Here is a 22635-nt window from a genome sequence, read left to right as displayed (position 1 = left end):
TATATTTTATTTTTATAACTTTTTATGTAGACTGCACTTTTTATCTCTCAATTTTTTAATAAAGATTTTTATAATAAAATAATAAAAAATATAACAATGTAATAAAAATATTTATTAAAAATATGAAATAATTTAATGTTGATTAAATTATATGATAGTTGATTATGATATCACAAATTAATGGTTAATTTTTTTTTAAACTAATGGCCACAAATAACCTTTTATTATTATTATTATTATTATTATTATTATTATTATTATTATTATTATTATTATTATTATTATTATTATTATTATTATTATTATTATTATTATAAAATATGATGATGATGATGATGATGGAGGCTAACATGCAACAAAACTTTTTTTTACATAAATGAATTTAAAAAAAAAATTATATAAATAAATTTAAATATTGCATTTAATCATAAAAGATCTCAATTTTTTAAAAATCAAATTAAAAAAATAATTTAAATCATAAATGTTAAGATAGTATTGCAAATAATAATAATAATAAAAGAAAAATAAAAAAAATAATAATTAGTATTTATAAAATAATATAAATAATTTTTAAATATCACATTTAATTACAAAATATCTTAATTTTTAAAAATTAAATTTTAAAGAAAATAATAATTTAAATTATAACTGTTAAAGTAGTATTGTAAATAATAATGATAATTAAAAAATAAATAAAAAAATTAAATACTAATTAATATAAATTAGAATATTTATTATTGATTATAAGATAATAAATTAATGGTCAATTTTCTTTAAATTACTGGCTATCAATGACTTATTATTATTCTTATTTAAGGTAACATGTGGCAAATAATATTTTTGAATACATAAATTTATAAAAAAATAATATAAATAATTTTTAAATATTACATTTTATCATTAAAGGTCTTAATTTTTTACTATTAAATTTTAAGGAAAATAATAATTTAAATCATAAATGTTAAGGTAGTATTATAAATAATAATGATAATTAAAAGAGAAATAGAAAAATTAAATAATAATTAGTATTTATAAAATAATATAAATAATTTTTGAATATTACATTTAGTTATGAAAGTTCTTAATTTTTAAAAATTAAATTTAAAAAAAAATAATAATTTAAATCATAAATGTTAAAGTAGTATTATAAATAATAATGATAATTAAAAGAAAAATAAAAAAATAAATAATAATTAGTGTAAAGAAGAGTATTTATGAAATATGATACTAAATAATAATTAATATAAAGAGGAATATTTATGAAATGTGACATATGACATACTTTTTAATGAAAGTTTCACGTATTATTTCTTTAGGAATACCTCTCTGCTTTATATATATATATATATATATATATATATATATATATATATATATATATATATATATATATATATATATATATATATATTAATGTAAGAAATTATTTTTATACTATTAACATTAAATATCTTTATTATTATCATTGTTACTATAATTTTTATGGCTAACTAATTAAAAATGTTAGATATATTTTAATAATTTTATAAATTTCTCATTTAATGATTCTTAACTTTTAATTATTTCATTTAATTATAAAAATTTAAGAATTATATATCTTAAAATTAATAAAATCATTTAAAATTATACTATAAAAGTAGTCACATGGAGTTAAATATTTTGTTTTCTCTCTTCTTTTTATATATTTAATATATTTTAATTTACTTTAATATTTTGTTATTTTTGTCTATCTTATTTTTAGTATGCATTTAATAAAAACCTATTTTCAATTATATACTGAATACTATATATATAATGAATTATGAAAAAATGAAATAAAATTTTATTTTCATAGCTATGGTAAACAAGAATTTATATTAATATTCAATTTTCATTATTTTTTGATATTTTTATAGTATAATTAATAAATAATTAGTATTATTACTTTGATTAATATTAATCATGTTATATTGTTTTATTATTATTTAGAAAAATTTTTAAATTATATATATATATATATATATATATAGAGAGAGAGAGAGAGAGAGAGAGAGAGAGAGAGAGAGAGAGAGAGAGAGAGAGAGAGAGCCAAGTAATTTCATTAAATTCTCTCTATTTTTCATTAATTAATTATATAATTTCTTTAAATTATGATTAAGTTATTAATTACCTCATTATGCATATATAAGTTACAAATTATTTAATTATTATACTTTAATATTATAATAAGTAGCTATTATTATTATTATTGTTGTTGTTGTTGTTGTTGTTGTTACAAATGCCTAGAAAGCTCAATTTAGTCAAAAGGCCATTTTTAGCCCCTAAAGTTATGGTCAATAGTCATTTAAACCCCTAAAATCTTGTAAGGTCCATATAAGCCCCTTCAAGTGTTTAAAACTTTACAAATAACTCTAAACTTGACAGACGTTATGGCCCACACGTGAATTCATTTCCTACAATAAACATAATAGAACCTACCCACCCATTGTAAAACCAAATGCATTGAGTAAAATCCCCAAATCCATAGCATTTCTCTCCAAAATTATCAAGGCATTTGCCATTGATGAGTGTTTCGATTGATTGCTGAGAAGGAAGAACACAATACTCAAGTGAAGAAGTTGAAATAGTATAAGGTGAAATAGTGGAGCAACTATTGGTTTTCATTTGCATGTGGGTAAAAGGTAACCCATTTATCTCAATCATATACTGTGGTTATCATTTGCATGGGTAATTTGCTTTGATTGTTATAGTAATGTATGGTGTTTAGACAAAATTGGGTTTAAGGTAGTTGTGACATATTTAATAGTTTTTTTGTGTCTATGGGCTACAATGAAGGAAGTGGTCCCGTTTTGTCTTTTCTGTGAATAAATGATAAAGACATAACAAATTAGTACCAAGTAATAATGGTATTATAATTGAATTTGTGGGATTTATATATTTTGTTTTGGTTATATTTTATGTGTTGCAAATTAAAAATGGATTTTTTGGTTAATATGATATTGCATCATGAAGAGAGATTTATTGAGAACAATGGTGAAGTTATGTATGAAGGAAGGGATTTGTTTATAGTTGATAATTTTGATACAGATTATATATCCTATTGGGACATTAAGGAAACTTTTAATGAGTGCCTAAAATATCCTAGTGTTATTAAGATGTGGATAGCAAAGCCACTTAAGTCACTAAAAGAAGGTTTAATTTTGTTAAATGATGATAGTGCCATAATGCATATTAGGAAATACATAGGAAACATTAAAAAAATCCACATATATTCTAAGCATCATTTGGATCGACTATATTTAAGCTAAGAATTCCCTATTTTGCCAAGTATTATAAGTAATTTAGATGCTGGGCCTAGTGTCGACAATGAGAATCTTGGATTTTCGGAAAGTGAAGGGGCAAGGACATGGGGTAGGAGAGTGGAGCATCCGATTGGTTTTGATACCTTTTATGGGACACAAGGTAGCGAGGTAAACATTGAAAAAAGTAATGGCAATTTATTTAAGGACACAGACACTACTGAGGTAGGTGGAAGTGTGGGTGTAGAGGAAAGGAATGTTGGGGTTGAGGACAATATAGTAGTCAACAATGAAGCTACTTTATGTGATAAGAGAGTAGCTGAAAGGAAAAAAGCAACAAAAAGGAAAGGGAAGAAAGTAAAAGTTGATTCTAGTAGCAATGAGAGTAAGAAATCAATAGGTGAAGAAATAAATGATGAGTATGAGGAGGATGAGTCTAGCAGAACTAGTGAGGATAGTAAAAGTAATAAAAGTGAGTATTTATCATAAGATGATCTTGGGTTTTTTAAGTACAATGATGAAGATTCTGAAGATGGCAGAGATGAGTTTGTAAGAAGGAAGAGCAAGAGAGCTAAATATGATAGTGAAGCACAGTTGCCATGTTTCAGTTTGGGGATGGAAATTTCAAATGCAATTGAGTTTAAGAATGCAATTGCCAAATACTCAGTGGCAAGAGGGGTGAAGATTAGGTATAGCAAGAATGAAGCAAATAGAATTAGCGCTATCTATTAGAAGAAATGCCCCTTTTTTTATTTTTGTTAGTAGAAAGAACAAGGAAGACCCTTTAGTTGTTAAAACATTTAATGGTTCACACAAGTGTTACAGAGTATTTAAGAACCCTAGGGTGAGTTCTGAATACCTTGCAAATCACTTTAAGGCTAGAATTTATCAGAATGTTAACACAAAGGCAAGAGAGCTGAAGCATTTTGCAAAAGTGGAATTAAGGGTTCATGTCACATACTCTAAGTGTAAGAGAGCTAAAAAAATTATTATTGAGAGAGATGGATGAGAGTTACAAAGAAGAATATTCTTGTATTAAAGCATATGCAGCCGAAATTGAAAGATCTAACCCAAGATCCATCTGTAGAGTGGAGTTAAGTAAGGAAGGATGAAGATAAGGTTAGAGAATATTTGACAGAATATTTATCTCTTTTGATGCATGTAAAAGAGGTTGGATGAATGGGTGTAGGCCTATCATTGGATTGGATGGGAGTTTTTTAAAAGTTATGTAGAGGACAAGTCTTATGTGTAGTAGAAAAAGATGGCAAAAATCATATGTTTCCTATTGCATGGGCTGTATGTTTATCTGAAGACAAAGACAATTGGAGGTGGTTTCTACAATGGCTTATGCTTCAGCTTGAATTGGGAGATGGTTCCAGAATTATAGTTGCTTCTGACATACAAAAGGTAAATTGTCTTTCATTTTCTCTTTTTTTTTTTTTAAGTTATTTTGTCATGGAAATTAAACAGTAATGTATAATTTTTAAATTTTATGATGATTAGGGTTTAATTCCAGCCATACAAGAAGTATTGCCAAAAGCTGAGCACAGATATTGTGCTAGGCATATCTATGCAAACTGGCACAAGAGATGGATGGGTGGAGAAATAAAAAAGAAATTTTTTTCTTGTGCATGGATTTATTATGAGGAGGAGTTTAAAGACAACTTAAAGAGACTTGCTGCACATGGGAAGCAATGTGTTGAAGACTTGCTTTATTACCCACCTCAAAATTGGGTAAAGGCATATTGTAGCAGCAGGTGTAGGTCAGACATGCTGGATAATAATGTGTCAGATACATTCAACTCCTAGATTAAAGAGGCAAGGGACAAGCCAATCATTTCAGTGCTTGAGCAAATTATAATACAAGTTATGAATAGGATTATTGAGAACAGGAAATGTATGGATAAATGGATCAATGAATGGAGCCTAGATTGTATGAGAAAGTTTGAAGATAACATGGAAATTACAAGTCAATGAATAGTTTACTTTAACGAAGATGATGGGGTTAAGATAACACACAGGGGAGACAAACACACAATTTTCTTGTGTAGTAGGATGTGCACATGCAAGGCATGAGACTTAACTGGTATTCCATGCCCTCATGCAATTTGTGCCATTTATCATGAAAAAAAGGATCCAATGAACTATATAGATCACTGATACCTTAGAGACACATACTTGAATAGCTATCAATTTGCAATTCAACATGTGAGGGAAAAGCAATTTTGGAGGATTGAAGAATATCAAAGTGTTGATCTACCAAATTACAAAAGGCAGCCTGGGAGACCCAAGAAAAATAGAAATAAGAGTAAAGATGAATCAAAGAAGATAAGAAAGCAAGGCAAGTTATCTAAGTAAGGTAGCAAGAACTGTTGTAGTATTTGTAACCAAAGTGGACATGAGAAGACAACCTACCCAAAAAAAAATTCATCAGATCAAACAAATGTTGAACCAAAAAAATCATCAACTACAAATGTGACTCAGATGCAAAACCAACCTTAGGTCATCCAAGAAACAAATTACCACCAAGAAGGAAGAACACCAATCAACCTTCTAAAGGATCACAACCAATGCATGAAATAAATTTGGTAAAATCAAATCACCAATTAAAATTCAATTTGATTTTACCTTTTTTGAAATTCTATTTAATGAATTACTATTATTGGATAGGATAATTTTGTTGGCTCCAATGTAGAGCAAGAAATTCCTCCTGCCACTAGTTCTCATCCATTGCCAGTGGGATATTTGGTATAATTACTTTATGTAAATGACTATGATTTTATTGAATGAAAATGGATTTGTTTCTCATTATTTATATATTACAGGGAATAGCAAGTGGAACTTTGGGTGGTAGTTCAAGAAGGCCATCATCATCAGGTTCTCAATCATTACCAATGAAGACTATTTCAACAAATTCTCCACCACAACCAGTAATAAATAATGTAATAAAATGATCTTTATTAAGTTAATTTGACGTAAAATATAATGTTAATATAATTAATCTTGGTAATTTTACAAATACTAAAAAGGGCATCACAAGGTTCTAATATAGTGTATACTCAACCACTTCTAAAAAGAAATGCACTATACAAGGCTTTCGTTATTCAATTATCATCACAATTAACACTTTTTGAAATTTGGTAATAATGTTGTATTATGTAACAGAGAGGAAATGAGGCATGTGCTAAAATACTTGGAGGCAAATGCTATAGAAAGCTAAGAGGTCCTGACTCTGGAAGGGAATTATATTTTGATGAATCAACAGGCCAATTGTCTTACAAGGTATCAAGAATTTATTTACCTTTTATCTACATGTTTGCATGCTAATGAATCCAAAAATTAATTTTGTATTTTATTGAAATCATATGCAACAATCTTTGAAAACAAGCTCCAAGGTCATTAATGAAGGAGTTAGAACTAGTCAACATATTGGTGTGCAGCAGAGTTCAATTGAGAAAGAGGCTACAGGAACAAGGAAAATTGGGATATTTAATGAGTCATTAGTTGGGACATCTCTAGTAGATTTGGGTTTCCAACCTCCAAGGTTGAAATGGGTAGGAAAGCAATGCGTCACTTAGAGGCAACTTAATGAGCAAAGGGAGAAGAAGATTGGGAAGTTTGTTAAGAGGGCCAAGAGAAGTGTTATTTAATATTGTGGGCTGTATGTTCTTGTTTTTGGCTATAATGACTAATTTTGTGTAGGCCATTTCTAAATTGGCCAAGTTGATATTTTGGTATGATTTTGGTTGTTCATGTTATAAGTGTTCTAAAGTGTTGGTGTTATGTGTGTCTTCATTGTGATGGATTTAAGTTCCATTATAGAACAATTATGCTTGTATTGATTATTGAGTTCTTTAAACAAAATGCTGGTACTGTGACTAAGCCAACTTTTTTACTCATAGAATTTACTTTTTCAATTTTGGTAATTGGAGTTTAGTATTTTGATTGAGTTTAGTAAGTGGTTATGGTATTTAGTCTTATTTTTGTAATTGTGAATACAGTCACAATTTTGTTGCAATTCTTGCTCAAATTCTGCATTAGTTAAGCTGTAAATTCTGCACTAGTTTATACATGCAAATTCTGCACAAGTTATGCTGGAAATTCTATAGTAGCTATGTAGCAAATTTTTTACTAATTCTGCAGCAATTCTTGCTCATTTTCTGCTACAAATTTCGCAGCAATTCTTGCTCATTCTGCTGTAATTCCTGCTCAAATTCTGCTGCAATTCTAGCACTAATTTCATTGCAATTCCTGCTCAAATTCTGCACCAGTTAAGCTATAAATTCTGTACTGGTTTATACATGCAAATTCTGCACTAGTTTTACATGCAAAATTTGCACTAGTTATGCTGAAAATTCTGCTGCAAATTCTGCAACATTTCCTGTTTAAATTCTGCTACAAATTCTGCAACATTTCCTGCTTAAATTCTGCTGCAATTCCTACGCAATTCCTACACAATTCTTCTGCAATTCCTGCTCAAATTCTGCTGCAATTTTCACAGTAATTCTTGTTCATTCTGTTGTAATTCCTGCTCAAATTCTGTTGCAATTCCAGCACTATTTTCATTACAATTCTTGCTCAAATTCTGCTGTAAATTAATATGCAATTCCAGCTCAAATTCTGCAGTAATTCCTGCTCAAATTCTGCAGCAATTTTAGCACTAATTTATTTGCAATTCTGCTCAAATTCTGTTGTAGTTCTGCACAAATTCTGCTGCCAATCATGGAGAAACCATATTTCAAACTATAGAAAAAAAATTTTACGTAAATTGCAAATACCAAATTCTGTATATGCCAATTTCTGTACGAACCATATTTTGCAAGAACAATTTAACCACCAATACAAACAAAACAAATTTCATTTAATAATATATTTCATTAATATTTTACTAAAAATTCCATTTCCAATCACTGATAATTTCCATTACACCATTTTGTAGAGACACTGATACATTTTCAGCTATCTCAACCCTATCAATATAACAATTGATACTTGCGTACACACTGATACTGATACTGTCAAACAAAACAATCCATCATACCCTACATTTACATAAATCATAAAACACAGCAAAATAAACCCATTCCAACCTACACAACACAACAAATTCCCACAAACAATAACCATGACAAAATCAATGCTATTAGGTAGAATTTTTCATTACTATTCTTCTTTGTACTCTCCATTAGATCATCATTGTTCTTCTAATCTTTCAATAGCTTTAGCTCTTCCCTCAATGCCTCAATTTCATCCATAACTATACCACCCCTATGCATATTCTTATCTCCCTCATCTCATTTTCTAACTTTTTCTTCTCAATCAACAAATCATTAATTAGCATAGTAGCCCAAGCAGGTGCCTCAGCATCAATCCAATGGAAATAGCCACACCCTCTAAAATCCTCATTCTGTAGAAAAAATACCAAGTTGATCAGATTATAGGCTAAATCACACTCAATAAATAAATACCAAAATAATTAATTTCATTCAATATTATCACTTACTAAATTTTGCACATCCATTAAAATGTCTTCCAGAATTTGTATCCTTCCATGTCATCCATAATTTGGCAGGTACACGACAATAGCAATTCATGAATGCCTCAACATTGTTGATCTCAACTCTTCTGCGTAAACTCATTCTTTTGGAAGTAAAGGATCAGTTGGATGATGAAGAAGAATCCATCTCTCCTTTCAATTAGCTCACCAATACTCACGAATGGATGACCTAATTTTCTCTAATAAATTTTTACGGTTTGTTCATGGAAATGAAATAGAAGAGGATGATGATAAACAGTTAAGAGAACAAACAAAGTATTCACTCTTGGTTCAATATTATCTAATTTCTATCAAGTTTAAAGTTATTTGTAAAGTTTTAAACACTTGAGGGCTTATATGGACCTAACAAGACTTTACTAGTTTAAATGACTATTGACCAAAACTTTAGGGGTTAAAAATGGCCTTTTGCCCTCAATTTAATTAGAGATAAGAAAAACTAAGAGTTAATTAGATTAATTTATTAATTATACCCAATAAATATATGTGCTAATTTTATGTATGTTCCATTTTGCTTCTTGATGAAGAGGTGATTTAAATTTTTGTACAGCAAATTGAAGAGGAGATTGGATTTTAAATCTATCATATTTATAATAAGTGATAATTTTTAATTAAATTTATTGATAATACTTTTTTTTGTATATTTTAAATAGTTGTAATATATAATTATTATATAATTTAATTTTTTAAATACAATATTTAATTATTTTGATCTTCTAAATTTAAATAATGGAAAAGTATCAATTGCTAAACATAATTGTCATTCATTATGAGATTTCCTAATTTTTAATTTAAAAATGTCAATAGCAGTAATGTCATTATTAATTAAAAAAATATTATTCTTTAATTAAAAGAATTTTACATATTAAAATTCTAAAATGTTAGCAATAAGTTTCAGTCAAATAAGTTGACAGTTTCTCTTAAATCAGTTGCCTTAACAGCTATAATTTTCTAATGGCCATAATTTATTCTCTAATAATAATAATAATAATAATAATAATAATAATAATAAAATCATTTTAAAATAATAAAAAATAAAATAATATTAAAGTAAATTAAAATTTATTAAATATATAAAAGGGAGAAAGAAAACATTTAAGTATTAATTTTCCTTCAAAATAAACATGAGTTTTAATTTTACTGCATTGACGTCTTCAAATTAAAAATTAGGAAACATAATAATGTGTGATAATTATATTTAGTAATTATATATTACAGTTGTTTAGCAAATATAAAAAAATTTAATATTGACTTTTCTTTTTGAAAAAATTATAAAAATTAATGAATAGGTATTACTTTTAACAATTAGATATGTTTAAAAGAAATTTCAATTATTAATTTCAAAAAAAATCAAATATCCCTATGCTCGATGGAAATTAAACTTTAAGTTGTAGCAATAATTGGAGAGTCATGAGAATATTCGTTAAATTTTGAAATTAAACGTTTCGGATTGGTAAATTAGCAATAATTAAATGCTAAATTTAATTACAGTAAATGTGTTTAAAAATATTCCATTAAATGGTTTTGATTTTCTTTTTAAAATTAGGAAAATTAAATTAGGAAACATGGGTCTTGATTTTACTATCATTGACGTTTTCAAATTAAAAATTAGAAAATCTCATAATGAATGATAATTATATTTAGTAATTAATATTTTTTCATCATTTAAATTTTAAAAATTAAATTAAATAATAATTGTATATTATAAATGTTTAGAAAATATAAAAAAAATTATCAATAACATATTTAATTAAAAATTGCCACTGGCATAGATGTGATAGATTTAAAATCTTATCTCAATCTAGACTCTAACTAAATTGAGCTTTCAAGGTATTTATGGTAATTAAATAATAATAATAATAATAATAATAATAATAATAATAATTATTATTATTATTATTATTATTATTATTATTATTATTATTATTATTTATTATAGTATTAAAATATAATAATTAAATAATTTATAACTTATATATACAAAATTAAGGAATTAATAACTTAATCATAATTTAAAAAAATATATAATTAATTGATAAAAAATAGAGAACTTAATGAAATTACTTAATATATATATATATATATATATATATATATATATATATATAAAATTTAATTTTTTAAATAATAATAATAATAAAACAATATAACATGATTAATACTCACCAAAGTAAAAATATTAATTTTTTATTAATTATATAAATATTGATATAAATTTCTTGTTTACCATAACTATTAAAATAAAATTTTATTTCATTTTTTCTCAATTCATTATATATATGACATTGGATATATATATAATTGAAAATATGTCTTATTAAATGCATAGTAAAATAAGATAAATAAAAATAAAATAATATTAAAGTAAATTAAATTTTATTAAGGCATAGTAATTTAACTCCATGTGACTACTTTTATTGTATAATTTTAAATTATTTTATTAATTTTAAGATATATAAATTTTAAATTTTTATAGTTTAATGAAAAAATTAAATAATAAGACAATTAATTATAATGAAATAATTAAATTGTTGAAATATATATAACATTTCTAATTAGTTATCCATGAAAATTGTGATAACAATGGTAATAATAAAAATATTTAAAAGGAAATTAAAAAGAGAATTAAATAAAAAATATACATTTAATAAATTTTAATTTACTTTAATATTATTATTATTATTATTATTATTATTATTATTATTATATACAAAGAATAACTTAAGCCCATTAAAAAAACTTTTAGCTATTAATGCCATTGATTTAAGAATAACTGCCAACTTATTTGATCAAAATTTATTTATAATGTTTTAGAATTTTAATATTTTAAATAGCAACATTAATATTTTTTTGATTAAAAATAATTTTTAATTAATAATGGTTTGATGATCTAATTAAATCTGATATAAATTTTCTCTACCACTTTTATTATTGTTATAGAACTTGATATTTAATACCATAATTGCCTAAAAATAATAATGAAAATTAATCATAAAAAAATAAAAATAGCTTATTTGAATGTAAATTAAAATGGAACTATAATTAATAGTTTAATTCAAATTAAAATAAAATTGATGTAAATTAGAATAGAATTAGAAAAAAATATAATTATTAAAATATAATATAAGAATGTTATATAAATAAAAAATATAAATACAATTAAATTAATATAATGAAAAAGCAAAAATGAAGATGAAAATTAGTAATAAATTTAAAATACTTTATAAAAATAAAAATTAAATATCTACATTTTGATTATAGGGTTATAGTTATAGAATTATAAAATTAAGATTTTGATATAACTAGAATTAATTTTAAAATAGGATTAAAACTTTAGTTTACATTATTTATATTAATTAATATTTTTTATAAATAATATGAATATATAAAAATATTTTTATCCGTAGATAAATTTTTTTTTTTTATACTTTTAGATTACAAATTAGAAGACGAAAAATACACTTGAAATATAATTAAAAGGAAAAATAAAAACTGAAAAGCTGAATAATTATTTAATGCAGTTGAAACATTTTGACTAGAAAAATCAACACAACTGTATTCAGATTTTCATTTTATATTTTTCCCAATTTAAGCTCCTTCTTCCTTATAAAAGCCCATCTCAGCTTCTTATTTCACAAAGCATCTCCCAAGGTCAATAGAAGATTTATTCAATGGCTGAAAAATCTGTTTTCAACCTTCTTCTTCCTCTTTTGTTGCTGGTTACACTTAGTACAGGTTCATCATACTTCATTTTTTCTCTTTTTTCATGCTAGAATTTCAGTGTTTTAATGATCTTTTTTATATCCCTTTTTACAGGTGGAAACTGTGATATAACCTTCATGTTTGAAAATAATTGCCAGGAAACATTGTGGTTTGCCTCAAGCCCATCGGACGGAGACCTTGATCCCGAAAATGGACCAGACACACTGGAAATATTCTCCATGCCGGATCCATGGAGTGGAAGTATATGGGTACGAACCAAGTGTACCACCAATTTAACTGGTTACTTCTCTTGCGAAACTGGAGATTGCGGGTCAGGCACAATAGACTGCCAGGGTCCACCACCCACATTCCCAGTCACTGAACTCAATTTCAATATCAATCAAAATGTGGTTTCATATGAAGTGAGCTTGATCCATGGGCACAACATTGCAGTCCGGATCCAACCGAATGGCGGGTCATTAACCGAAGGCGGATCTGGGCCGTGCCCTGTCGTAGATTGCATTGAGGATATTAGCAACATTTGTCCAGCTCCTCTGGTGGCTAAAAACAAAGATGGAGTCTATGTTGGATGCTATAATGCATGTGATATATTAAAGGATCCAAAATATTGCCGGGATAATGAATACTCACAACTTTTCAAGAAATTGTGCAATTTAGCACATACTTATCCTGGAGACAGTAATCCTCCACTTTACAAATGCAGTGGGGCTATCAGTTACAATATCACGTTCTGTCCTGTGTTATAAATTTTGACAAATTCTATAATTCAATAAACTCATTTACATTTATGTGAATGTAAGGAATATAGAAATTTAGCGTTCCTGATTCACGTCTTTCAATAAATTTTCCTTTTCCATGCCATATTTCAATTTGTTGATCACTCATCACTCTATCAATTGTTATATATATATATATATATATATATATATATATATATATATATATATATATATATATATATATATATATATATATATATTAAATTTTCTTTATTTTTTATTAATTAATTATATAATTTTTTTAAATTATGATTAAGTTATTAATTTTCTAATTATGTATATAAATTACAAATTATTTAATTATTACATTTTAATATTATAATAAACAATAATAATAATAATAATTATTATTATTGCAAATACCAGGAAAGCACAATTTAATTAGAGCATAAATTTTTGTAAAATAAATTCATAGGATTTTAAATTTATTATATTTATACCAAATGGTAATTTTTAATTAAATTTATTGATAATAATTTTTCTGTATTTTCTAAACAATTGTAATATATAATTATTATATAATTTAATTTTCTAAATATTATACTTAATTAATTTGATATTTGAAATTTAAATAATGGAAAAGTATTAATTACTAAATATAATTGTCATTACTAAATATAATTGTCATTTATTATCAGGTTTCTTAATTTTTAATTTGAAAACATCAATAACAGTAAAATTAAGACTCACGTTTCCTAATTTAATTTTCATAATTTTTAAGAGAAAATCAAAATCATTTAGTGAAATATTTTTAAACATATTTACTGCAATTAAATTTAGTATTTAATTGCTATACTTTACCAATTCAAGACGTTTAATTTCAAAATTCAACCAATATTATCATGACTCTCTAATTATTATCACAACTAAAAATTTAATACACATTTAATTGAATTTATTGATAATAAATTTTTTTTTTATATTTCCTAAACAATGATAACATATAATTATTATATAATTTAATTTTCTAAATACATATTTTAATTAATTTGATTTTCCAAATGTAACATCCTAATTTTTAATTAATTATTTTATATGTAAATATAAATATTTTAGTCTAACCCCTAATATTGCAGGCTTTGTGTAGGCACTTTCATTTTGTGGCAATTAGACTGTCGCCCAGATCTGCAATTTCGGACTAAGCAGATAAGCTATCGGAATCACTTTGGAACAGGGTCAAAGTTATATGCTACCCCACCATTTTCAGACGCCCCGTGTGACACCCCTTACCCGTCTACAGTGTAGCCGAGCAAGTTATGCCACTCAGTGTGTCAGAACACTAATTCATGTTTCAATTTCAATTAATCCCTTTTGATTCATTTATTTATAATTTCTGATAAAACTAAATTTTTTCGCAAATTTTATAGAAAATCCGGCAGAGTGCCGGCTATAAACTGGAAAAACAGTTCTTCTGAACCTGTTAAAAACACTCCCAATAATATCATCACATTATTCTCAATCAACCTCCAATATATACTCAACAATTTCTCAATTCACTTCAGTATCTCAAAATTCAATTCAATTCAAAACACAGTCAACTCAATGAAAAATGCTCAATTTATTACTGAACATATTTCATAGATACTTACATCAAAAGCTTGATTACATGAATTTATAATATACATTACAGAATGTTATAAAATACAAAATATCAAAATATCAAAATATCAAAAGTGCCTAATGTCCTACCAAATGCACTGCAATGTGAGGTGACTCTGAACTCTGAGTGCAGATATGAAGGCTCACCCTGTATGAGGCCTGCTGGACTCCCCAGCTATGTCTCCAGTACCTGCGCATGGCAAAAGCGACGCGCTAAGCAATTCTGCTTAGTGGTGACAATATAAAATAAAATAAAATAAAATAAAATAAAAACATGTGTACAGAATGTATATTTACATTTTTAGGTGAACTAAGTCTCAAATGTTTATTGCAATATTATTCAATTGAAGTTTGGTAAGATTTATTAATACTGCCCGAGTAACCTATACTAGTTGACTGGACTGGATAAACGGGTAAACTGATACTGGGTACTAAGTACCTCGGACCATCACACCATCGGTCACATTGTGTCTCCGTGTACAGCAGAGCGACTAATAAGCTGTGATAATTATCGGGGATTAAACCCGAGTATAACAACTCAATATCATAGCCAAAGGCTATTATGTCACAGAATGGCATGGGAAACCATGAAATACAAAATGGCATGAAGCCATATACAGTATTGCTAACAGAACCCTATTGGCATGCCAACCTATCCAAACCAATCACATTAGGCCTACTAGGGCATTTAACACTTTTTATTTATGTAATTCTTTGAAATTGAATTTTTATGATTACTATTCATTTCATTGGTCAACCAAAATGTTGACTTTTGCATTGGCAATAGGTAAATTAGTTTAAATATCATCAACATACCACATTTTGCATTTTAAACTTGTTGGTATTGGTTGCCAATACCATCTCTAAGCTTAATGTGAATTGGACAGAATTTTCAGTTTTCAAGCTTTGGATTTACTGTTCCATTAGTTACTGTTGCAGTGGAAATTTGGAAAAATGATCAACATGAAAGTTGTTCCTTATTTTGTCTAGTTGAATTTCCTTTTTTGAATCACTCCATTTTGAGTTTTGTAGCTCAAGTTATGGTCCAAAAACCACAACTGGCCGGATTGAAAATTTTCAGGGCTGACCATATCTACAGTGCAGTGAACAGTGACTGCAACTCAATTGTTGGATAGGTTCTGGTCATAATTTGGGATAGGTTTCTTCATGAAAGTTGTTGCTCTATATCTCAGCTTGTTGCTGGTAAAATTTCAGGTCAATTGGACCTTTCTACATTGAGTTATGGCCAAATGAACAGTTGGTCATTCTGCAGAAACAGCCTGCAGGTCACCTGGATTTGAGCAAGTTTTTGGTCCACTTGGTTTGGTTTTATGGGCATGGTTTCTTCACCAAAGTTGTGCCATTATGTGTCTAGTTTCATTTCCAATTGGCCAAACACCAATTGAACCTCTACAATTTAAGTTATGGCTGTCCAAACAGGTTGGACTCACATCCAAACCTGCAGGTCACATAAGGCAGCCACTCCAACCTCAAATCCCACAACCCAATTCACTTCATTTTTTATTCAAACCAAACCAAATGGTCACTAATTTACCATTAAAACCTACTCCCATCATCACAAGATCAAAGTCTCATTCTTCAACCCAAACCCTAACTCAACATTTCAAAACCATGCATTATCATTGCATTTATCAATTCACTTATAAGATACACATTAAGGGCAGCCACATTAGCATGTTAACTCCCCAAAAATTATCACCATATTACCCTAACCATGGCTGCCAAAATTTAGGGTTAGCATACCAATGGTGTTTCATCAAATTTCTTTGTCATTTACACCCATTTATAGTTCTTAAACATAAAATTTAAGTGAAATTCATGCTTTAGGTCACTAACCTCTTATGGAGTGAATTTCCCACTTGATCAAATTCTTATTTTCCTTTTTTTTTTGCTCCCAAAAGCTTCATTAGGATGTAAGAACAAATTTTTATATTGCTAGGTTAGGGTTTTGTTGGGTAGAAGTTTGTAAAATCAAGCTTTGAAAAAGCTTGGAAATATTGGTTATGGAGAAGGTTCACGCAAGGAAGAAGAAAGGGAGTGAAATGTCTGATTTTTTTTTGTTTATTTTCAGCCCATTTTGTCTTTTTAAACACATTTATGCCATGTGTCAACACTTGAGTGGGTGAAGGCACACTAATGACATCATGTGATGTCATAAATTCCCATTTAATTCATTTTTTTCTTTTCTTTTCTACTCATTTTCAATTCAATTTTTAGTAATATTTATTCATATTTTATGTCATAATAATTATTTACTTAACTGGACAAGTCGGCCAAAAATCACCTCTGAAGGCGAAATGACCAAAATGCCCTCCGTTTGGCTTAACGGGCCAAAATTGTCTGTACCGATTGAAAAATTTTTCTAAGTATTTTTTGGCATTCTAATGCCATAAGAACCTCAATAACCCTTCTCTGGAGTCCCAAAAATTATTTTATAATTTTTCCCCCGGGTCTAAGGCTCCTATTTGTGAGAACCGCAACTTCTCATTAGGTTACCCATCGCTAGGGCACCGGCTCATTTAACTTGGTTGTATTTTATTTTTAAAATTTTTCCTAAATTTTTCTTATTAATATTTGAGTTAACTTTGGTTCCTCGCTTTAGTTTAAATATTTTTCTGGACGTTCTAGCTGTCCGAACCGACACTGGTCACCAGAACAGTAGAATGTACGGAGTTGCTATAGGGAGGGTGTTACACCCCGAACACTGAGTTTCTTCAATTTTATAGTGCTGGGTTTAGAATAAAATTCCATAAAATATTTGTGGGTAGTTAGAAAATTATAATTCTTTTTGCGTTACCTCTATAATATTGCTAAGGACCTCGGAACAAAATTTTAGAATTTTTAGAGCTAGCTAGAATGACTTTTGTAAGATATCCGTTTTAAGCCTTATAATTAAATTGTTAGATTATGTGAGATTTGCCTAAGTTGGAGGGTCCAGGAGGGGCTATATGTTATTGATGAGTTGTGATTAGGGGAAATTTAGAAATTAGAAGTGTTATTTGAACCTTTTTGCAGGAGGGGTAGGTCCTAGGTATAGGGGGAGCTCTGTCGGATTTTCAACAAAACCTTAGGGCTGTCTTTTGATTCTCTACAGCTTTGTTTTAAGTTGTTTATTAATAAATTTTGATATATTGTTTAGGTGAGTCAGGACAGTCTTATTCCTTTGCCTAGCCACCGTAGTAGCTTGTAAAAGTGTTGTGAATATATATTTATTTTATTTACAATTTAAATATTATTATATTTCTGGTGTGCACATGCATCACTTATACTTATAGTTATGTATTTAAATATTAGGCATGCTCTGTTTTGCATTTATACTTGATGATATTACTTTGGTTGCTGTGTTTTGATAATCTGGAGCTGTGTGTGTGAGTTGGTGTATATGTGGAGTATATGGATATGGGTAGGATGCGTAGACGCGGTTAGAGCTTGACTTGCTGGGACCCGATCCTTTTTATGGATAAGTCGGGAAAGGCACAGCTTTGAGTTGACCTTGCTGGCCCCCGCATATGGATTATTAAGTGAAAGTTCGACTCAAGTTGATCTCGCTGGCAGGCCTTGGATTAAGAAAGTTGGGTAGGGGGATCAACTCCCCATATATGTATGTGTGAGTATGAATTTGATATGGGTGCGTGAGTGCTCCAGATTATCTTTGATGTGACTTAATATGATTTGTTTGACTTGTATGAAAATGATGCATTTTATTTCCAAGGATGCATTAGAATTAGATAGTTATAGAAATTGTATGTAAAATAAATATTTACTCTCTAAGTCGAACACATACTCTCGTTCACTATTTTTCCAGGCTATAGGAGGAGTTCTTTTTCAGAGTAACCTGCTTTCTTCCTTGCAGGTTTAACATTAGTTATTTATTTGTTTTATTATTTTCAAAATTTGAAATCTAGAATTCCGCATGTATTAGCAGTAGCATGGGCCTTGTTGGAAACTATATTAATTTAAGTTTTTGATATTAATAAATGAAATTTTTATAATATTTATATAGTTTACAATTGATTGATTCAGGGTTCAGCTGGGCTCCCCTGGCTTTAGATTTTAATAGTTATCGGGTTGGGTTGACTCGAATAAAAATATAATATAATATTTTACCTTATTTTATTTGCATGATGGGCCTCAATTTTGGGCCCTGATTATGGATGTGGGATTAGTAAGGCTTACTACGACCCTTGGGGGCTTTATGCCGGCCCAGGTCTTAGTGCTAGTCTGACCTATGGGTTTGGGTCTTGACAATTATGGGATCAGAACTTAGGCTTTAGATTCATGGAAAAGTGTGCACCTAGAGTTGTCACATACAGAGTATAGGATTTTGTTTCATCTTCTTTTGTAATTCTTTGCTTCTAGATTCTGCGTTATTCCTCAGGTAGTATAAGAGTGCTTCAGTTTAGCACCTCGATTTTGTGAAGTACATGGTGATGTAAAATAGATTTAGCATACGTGTTGAGGTCTGCCATAGAAATACGTACTCCAAGAAATACTATGTTTCTATCAGTATGGGTCCAAGTGGTGTGCCTATCTAGTGTAAGGCACGAGGACCTAAAGGTGATTTTTGGTAGTATAGCTGCCCTAAATGGGAGTGAGAATATCGTTGCAAGTAGTCATTAGGGAATAGCCAGTCAAAGTAAGTTCATGGTATTAGTGGAGTCAGAATAGATAAAAAAAGTGGGAAATCTAGTCTGTTGGGACATACCGTAGTAACTATAAAATATTCTTAATGTTTGTACTGCAAGTTGCAGATTACAGTACCGATATGGGATTATTGTGCAGAGCTGCGTGCTTCCCTGTGGTGGTCATGACGAGGATGTTTGTAGACAGTCTTTTTTTTGGTACAGTTATGTCAGAATAGAGTTCTATTTCTGCAAAATAGTTGAAACTCCTAGTTTGCGATTTAAAACCTTTGAGCTACAATATCAAAAGTTATAGTGGGCAGTAACTAAAGTCAACGATTTGATTACCCCAGCCTGGGTAAGAGTTATATTAGGAGTTATCGTAAGATTAGAGGTTTCAGTATAATCATAAGTGATGGGTAGCACTTATAGAGTGAAATCATCTAGTCTCTGAGAAAGGGTTTTGAACATAATTGGTATTATAATAGAACATTGTGCCTAAAGTTTAAGTAAAAATAGCATCTTCTTTGTGCGATAAATAAGGTACAAAGTACGATTTTGCTTCCTTAAAAGGAGATTGATTGCTACGAATGATGTTTATGGTCTATGAAATATGCTTTGAGGGGTTTACAATATGATAAGATAGCAGACAACTTAACATGGTTATGGCAAAGTGGCAGATACAGTACCTCGGCGGTAATTAGTTGTTATGTAAGGTATGATCTTATCCTTTCAGGAGAGACAAAAAGTTACTACTATTGATGGTGACTTACAGAATAGTGTCCTAAATGGGACTGTAAAGTATGGTAAAGAATTATTGGTTCGGATATCCTAGTGAGGGTACAAGTTTCACTGTAAGAACCATAAGTGATCGAATCATGGTGGATGAAAGTTTTGTGATTAGAATGACAGGTGATGGTACCTAATATCTTAAGTTTTGGCTAATTGAGTGGATATTGGGAAGTAGCATCCTTGCAGATCTCCTCCTTGAGGTAGTAGGGGATAGCATGTGGACTAAAGGATAGAAATGGAGATCACATAGTGAATACATGGTTACTACTCCTTGAGTTTGTCCTTAACTTCTTATTGCACATGACAAAAGTATGTTTTGAGTAAAGGAAAGGATAAGGACAAAGGTTGAATAGATAAATCATGAAATATGTAAATATATATAGAGAAAGTGCATAAGGGAAGGATAAAATAATTGGTTAAGATCTAACAGAGAAGTAAACTAATGCCAGTGAAAGTGCTAATCAGAGTGGTCGAAAGACCAATTCTGAGTAGTACAAAGGTGAAGATGACCTAGCAGAAACAATGAAAGGTACAATTATCTAGTGTAGCTGTCAGGTCAAAAAGAAGAATAGAGCTAGGGAATAAGGTAATTAAGGCTCTATTTTCGGTAACATAAAAGAGATGAACTAAAGAGCAAATCGAATAGCCAAGAATAGGACAAGATTAGGAAGATCAAAGTGAGATATAAAGTACATAAAGTGCTATTCTGAGTAAGGTAAATAGGATGAACTGAAAAGCAATATTAGAAAGCCCAAAACGAGATTATATGAGTGAGGATAGTTACTAAGATATGGAATCTAGAAGTGCAAGACTTAGAATAAGTCATAGTTTGGGCAATATCAGGAGCCAAAACATGGAGTTCAGAGTTACAGGATAGGGATCAAACTCTATCTATTCCTATTCCCAGAATGGTGTAGGTAGTAATGGGATAAAATCCATTTAAATTTCTAATAGTATGAGGAAAGTTAGTTGAAGAATGCAACCAGAGCAAGTAAAAGTTATAGGATGTGCAATGGTGTCTTGAACTGTCTTATCAGGCAAAGGAGTGAATTAATAAGTAGTAAGTTAAATCAAAGTAAACCTAATGGTTCAAATAAGCATAACAAGTAAAAGGGATGGTGGAAAATGGCATATAAGCTAGGGTCACAAGTAAAGATGGTGAGATAGCAATTATAAGGTATGTGATTAAGGGTTAGATGAACATTTTTAGTATGACCAATAGGGTCCTTTCATAAGGAAACATGAATGAAAATAAGTGACAGAATGACAGTAAGAGATAGAGCAGGAAGAGTATGTATGAGTGACTGTCACAAGTCACAGAGAAGCATAAGGATGAGAGTTATGGCGGTAAGCATGATTGGAATCCATTTTGAAAAAGTCTATTAGTGAGAGGCATCTTCTTGAATACAGTAAAATATAGGGATGCAAAAGAGTTAAGGTAGGCATAAAAAAAGTAAAAATGGAGTACAAGTGGAGATAGAAAATCTTCAGATGATATGTCAGGCAAATCGATGGTACAATAGAAGGGTTGTTGTAATTGATATCTTATAGAAAGAGATGATGAAATTTCAGGGACAAGACCATGAGTTATGAATAGTGTGATGATGTCAGTAGGAGAAGATTTCTCCTTCTCTTCAAGTTTAAATTGTACCTTTGGCTCTGGAAGTCTACATAAGCAAGGGAAATAATGTTGAGATGAGCTAGTATTTAAAAACCTAATAGGCACCATTCTGTACACATTCTTCTTAAAAGAAAATGACGGTAAGTGTGTACCTGATGTTATGTATTAAAGGACGATCAGAGCAGTGATAGGAGTTAAAATGAGTTAATTTCTAGGGCTTGCAACCCTTCTGAACTATAAGCTGAAGGAAGTGCTAGTTATGGATAAGTTTTAGTGGATGAAATTATTGCTGATGGATAAATTTAAGGCTAAAGTTTGGAATTAGGAAGGTAAAAATGTTTTTAGTATGGGAGGATCTAGCTAAAGCTTCAATGGCCAACAGAATTAGCAATGATCTTGGGTAAGGTGCATGCAAAAGTAGTTGTTTCAGAAGAGTGTTTCATGAGACGTTGTAAAATAGACAATATGAGTCACATCCTTACACCACAGAGATTGGTAATAAGGGGGAACAAAGGCTAGTGCTACAGGATACCATATCAGAGTGCAGAAGAAGCATAGCTGGTATAGGTACACTTGGCATTTCAATGGAACTCTACATGACTAGTTGCATAAAATGGACAGGAGTTGGTCTAAGGACCTTAGTAAT

General features: G+C 28.9%; 1 protein-coding gene across 1 annotated transcript; it reads left to right on the top strand.

Annotated features, from left to right (window-relative positions):
* The first annotated feature begins 12444 nt into the window (after positions 1–12444).
* Positions 12445–13408, top strand: LOC110665184 (thaumatin-like protein 1b). Its single transcript, XM_021825195.2, has 2 exons — positions 12445–12567; positions 12649–13408. Exons 1-2 carry the CDS (start codon positions 12504–12506, stop codon positions 13299–13301), a joined length of 717 nt encoding a protein of 238 aa, XP_021680887.1. The 5' UTR covers positions 12445–12503; the 3' UTR covers positions 13302–13408.
* Positions 13409–22635: the final 9227 nt, after the last annotated feature.

Source organism: Hevea brasiliensis, chromosome 9 (assembly GCF_030052815.1).
Source record: "Hevea brasiliensis isolate MT/VB/25A 57/8 chromosome 9, ASM3005281v1, whole genome shotgun sequence".
In the NCBI taxonomy this organism is placed as follows: Eukaryota; Viridiplantae; Streptophyta; class Magnoliopsida; order Malpighiales; family Euphorbiaceae; genus Hevea; species Hevea brasiliensis.
Note: the sequence above shows the minus strand (reverse complement) of the source record. Positions and strands in the feature narration are given on the sequence as shown.

What these genes read in the sequence shown, in the direction of transcription:
- LOC110665184 (XM_021825195.2), top strand. Translation starts at nt 12,504, where the DNA reads ATGGCTGAAAAATCTGTTTTCAACCTTCTTCTTCCTCTTTTGTTGCTG. An exon ending in GCTGGTTACACTTAGTACAG is followed by an intron (nt 12,568 to 12,648) that starts GTTCATCATACT and finishes CCCTTTTTACAG; the next exon opens with GTGGAAACTGTGATATAACC.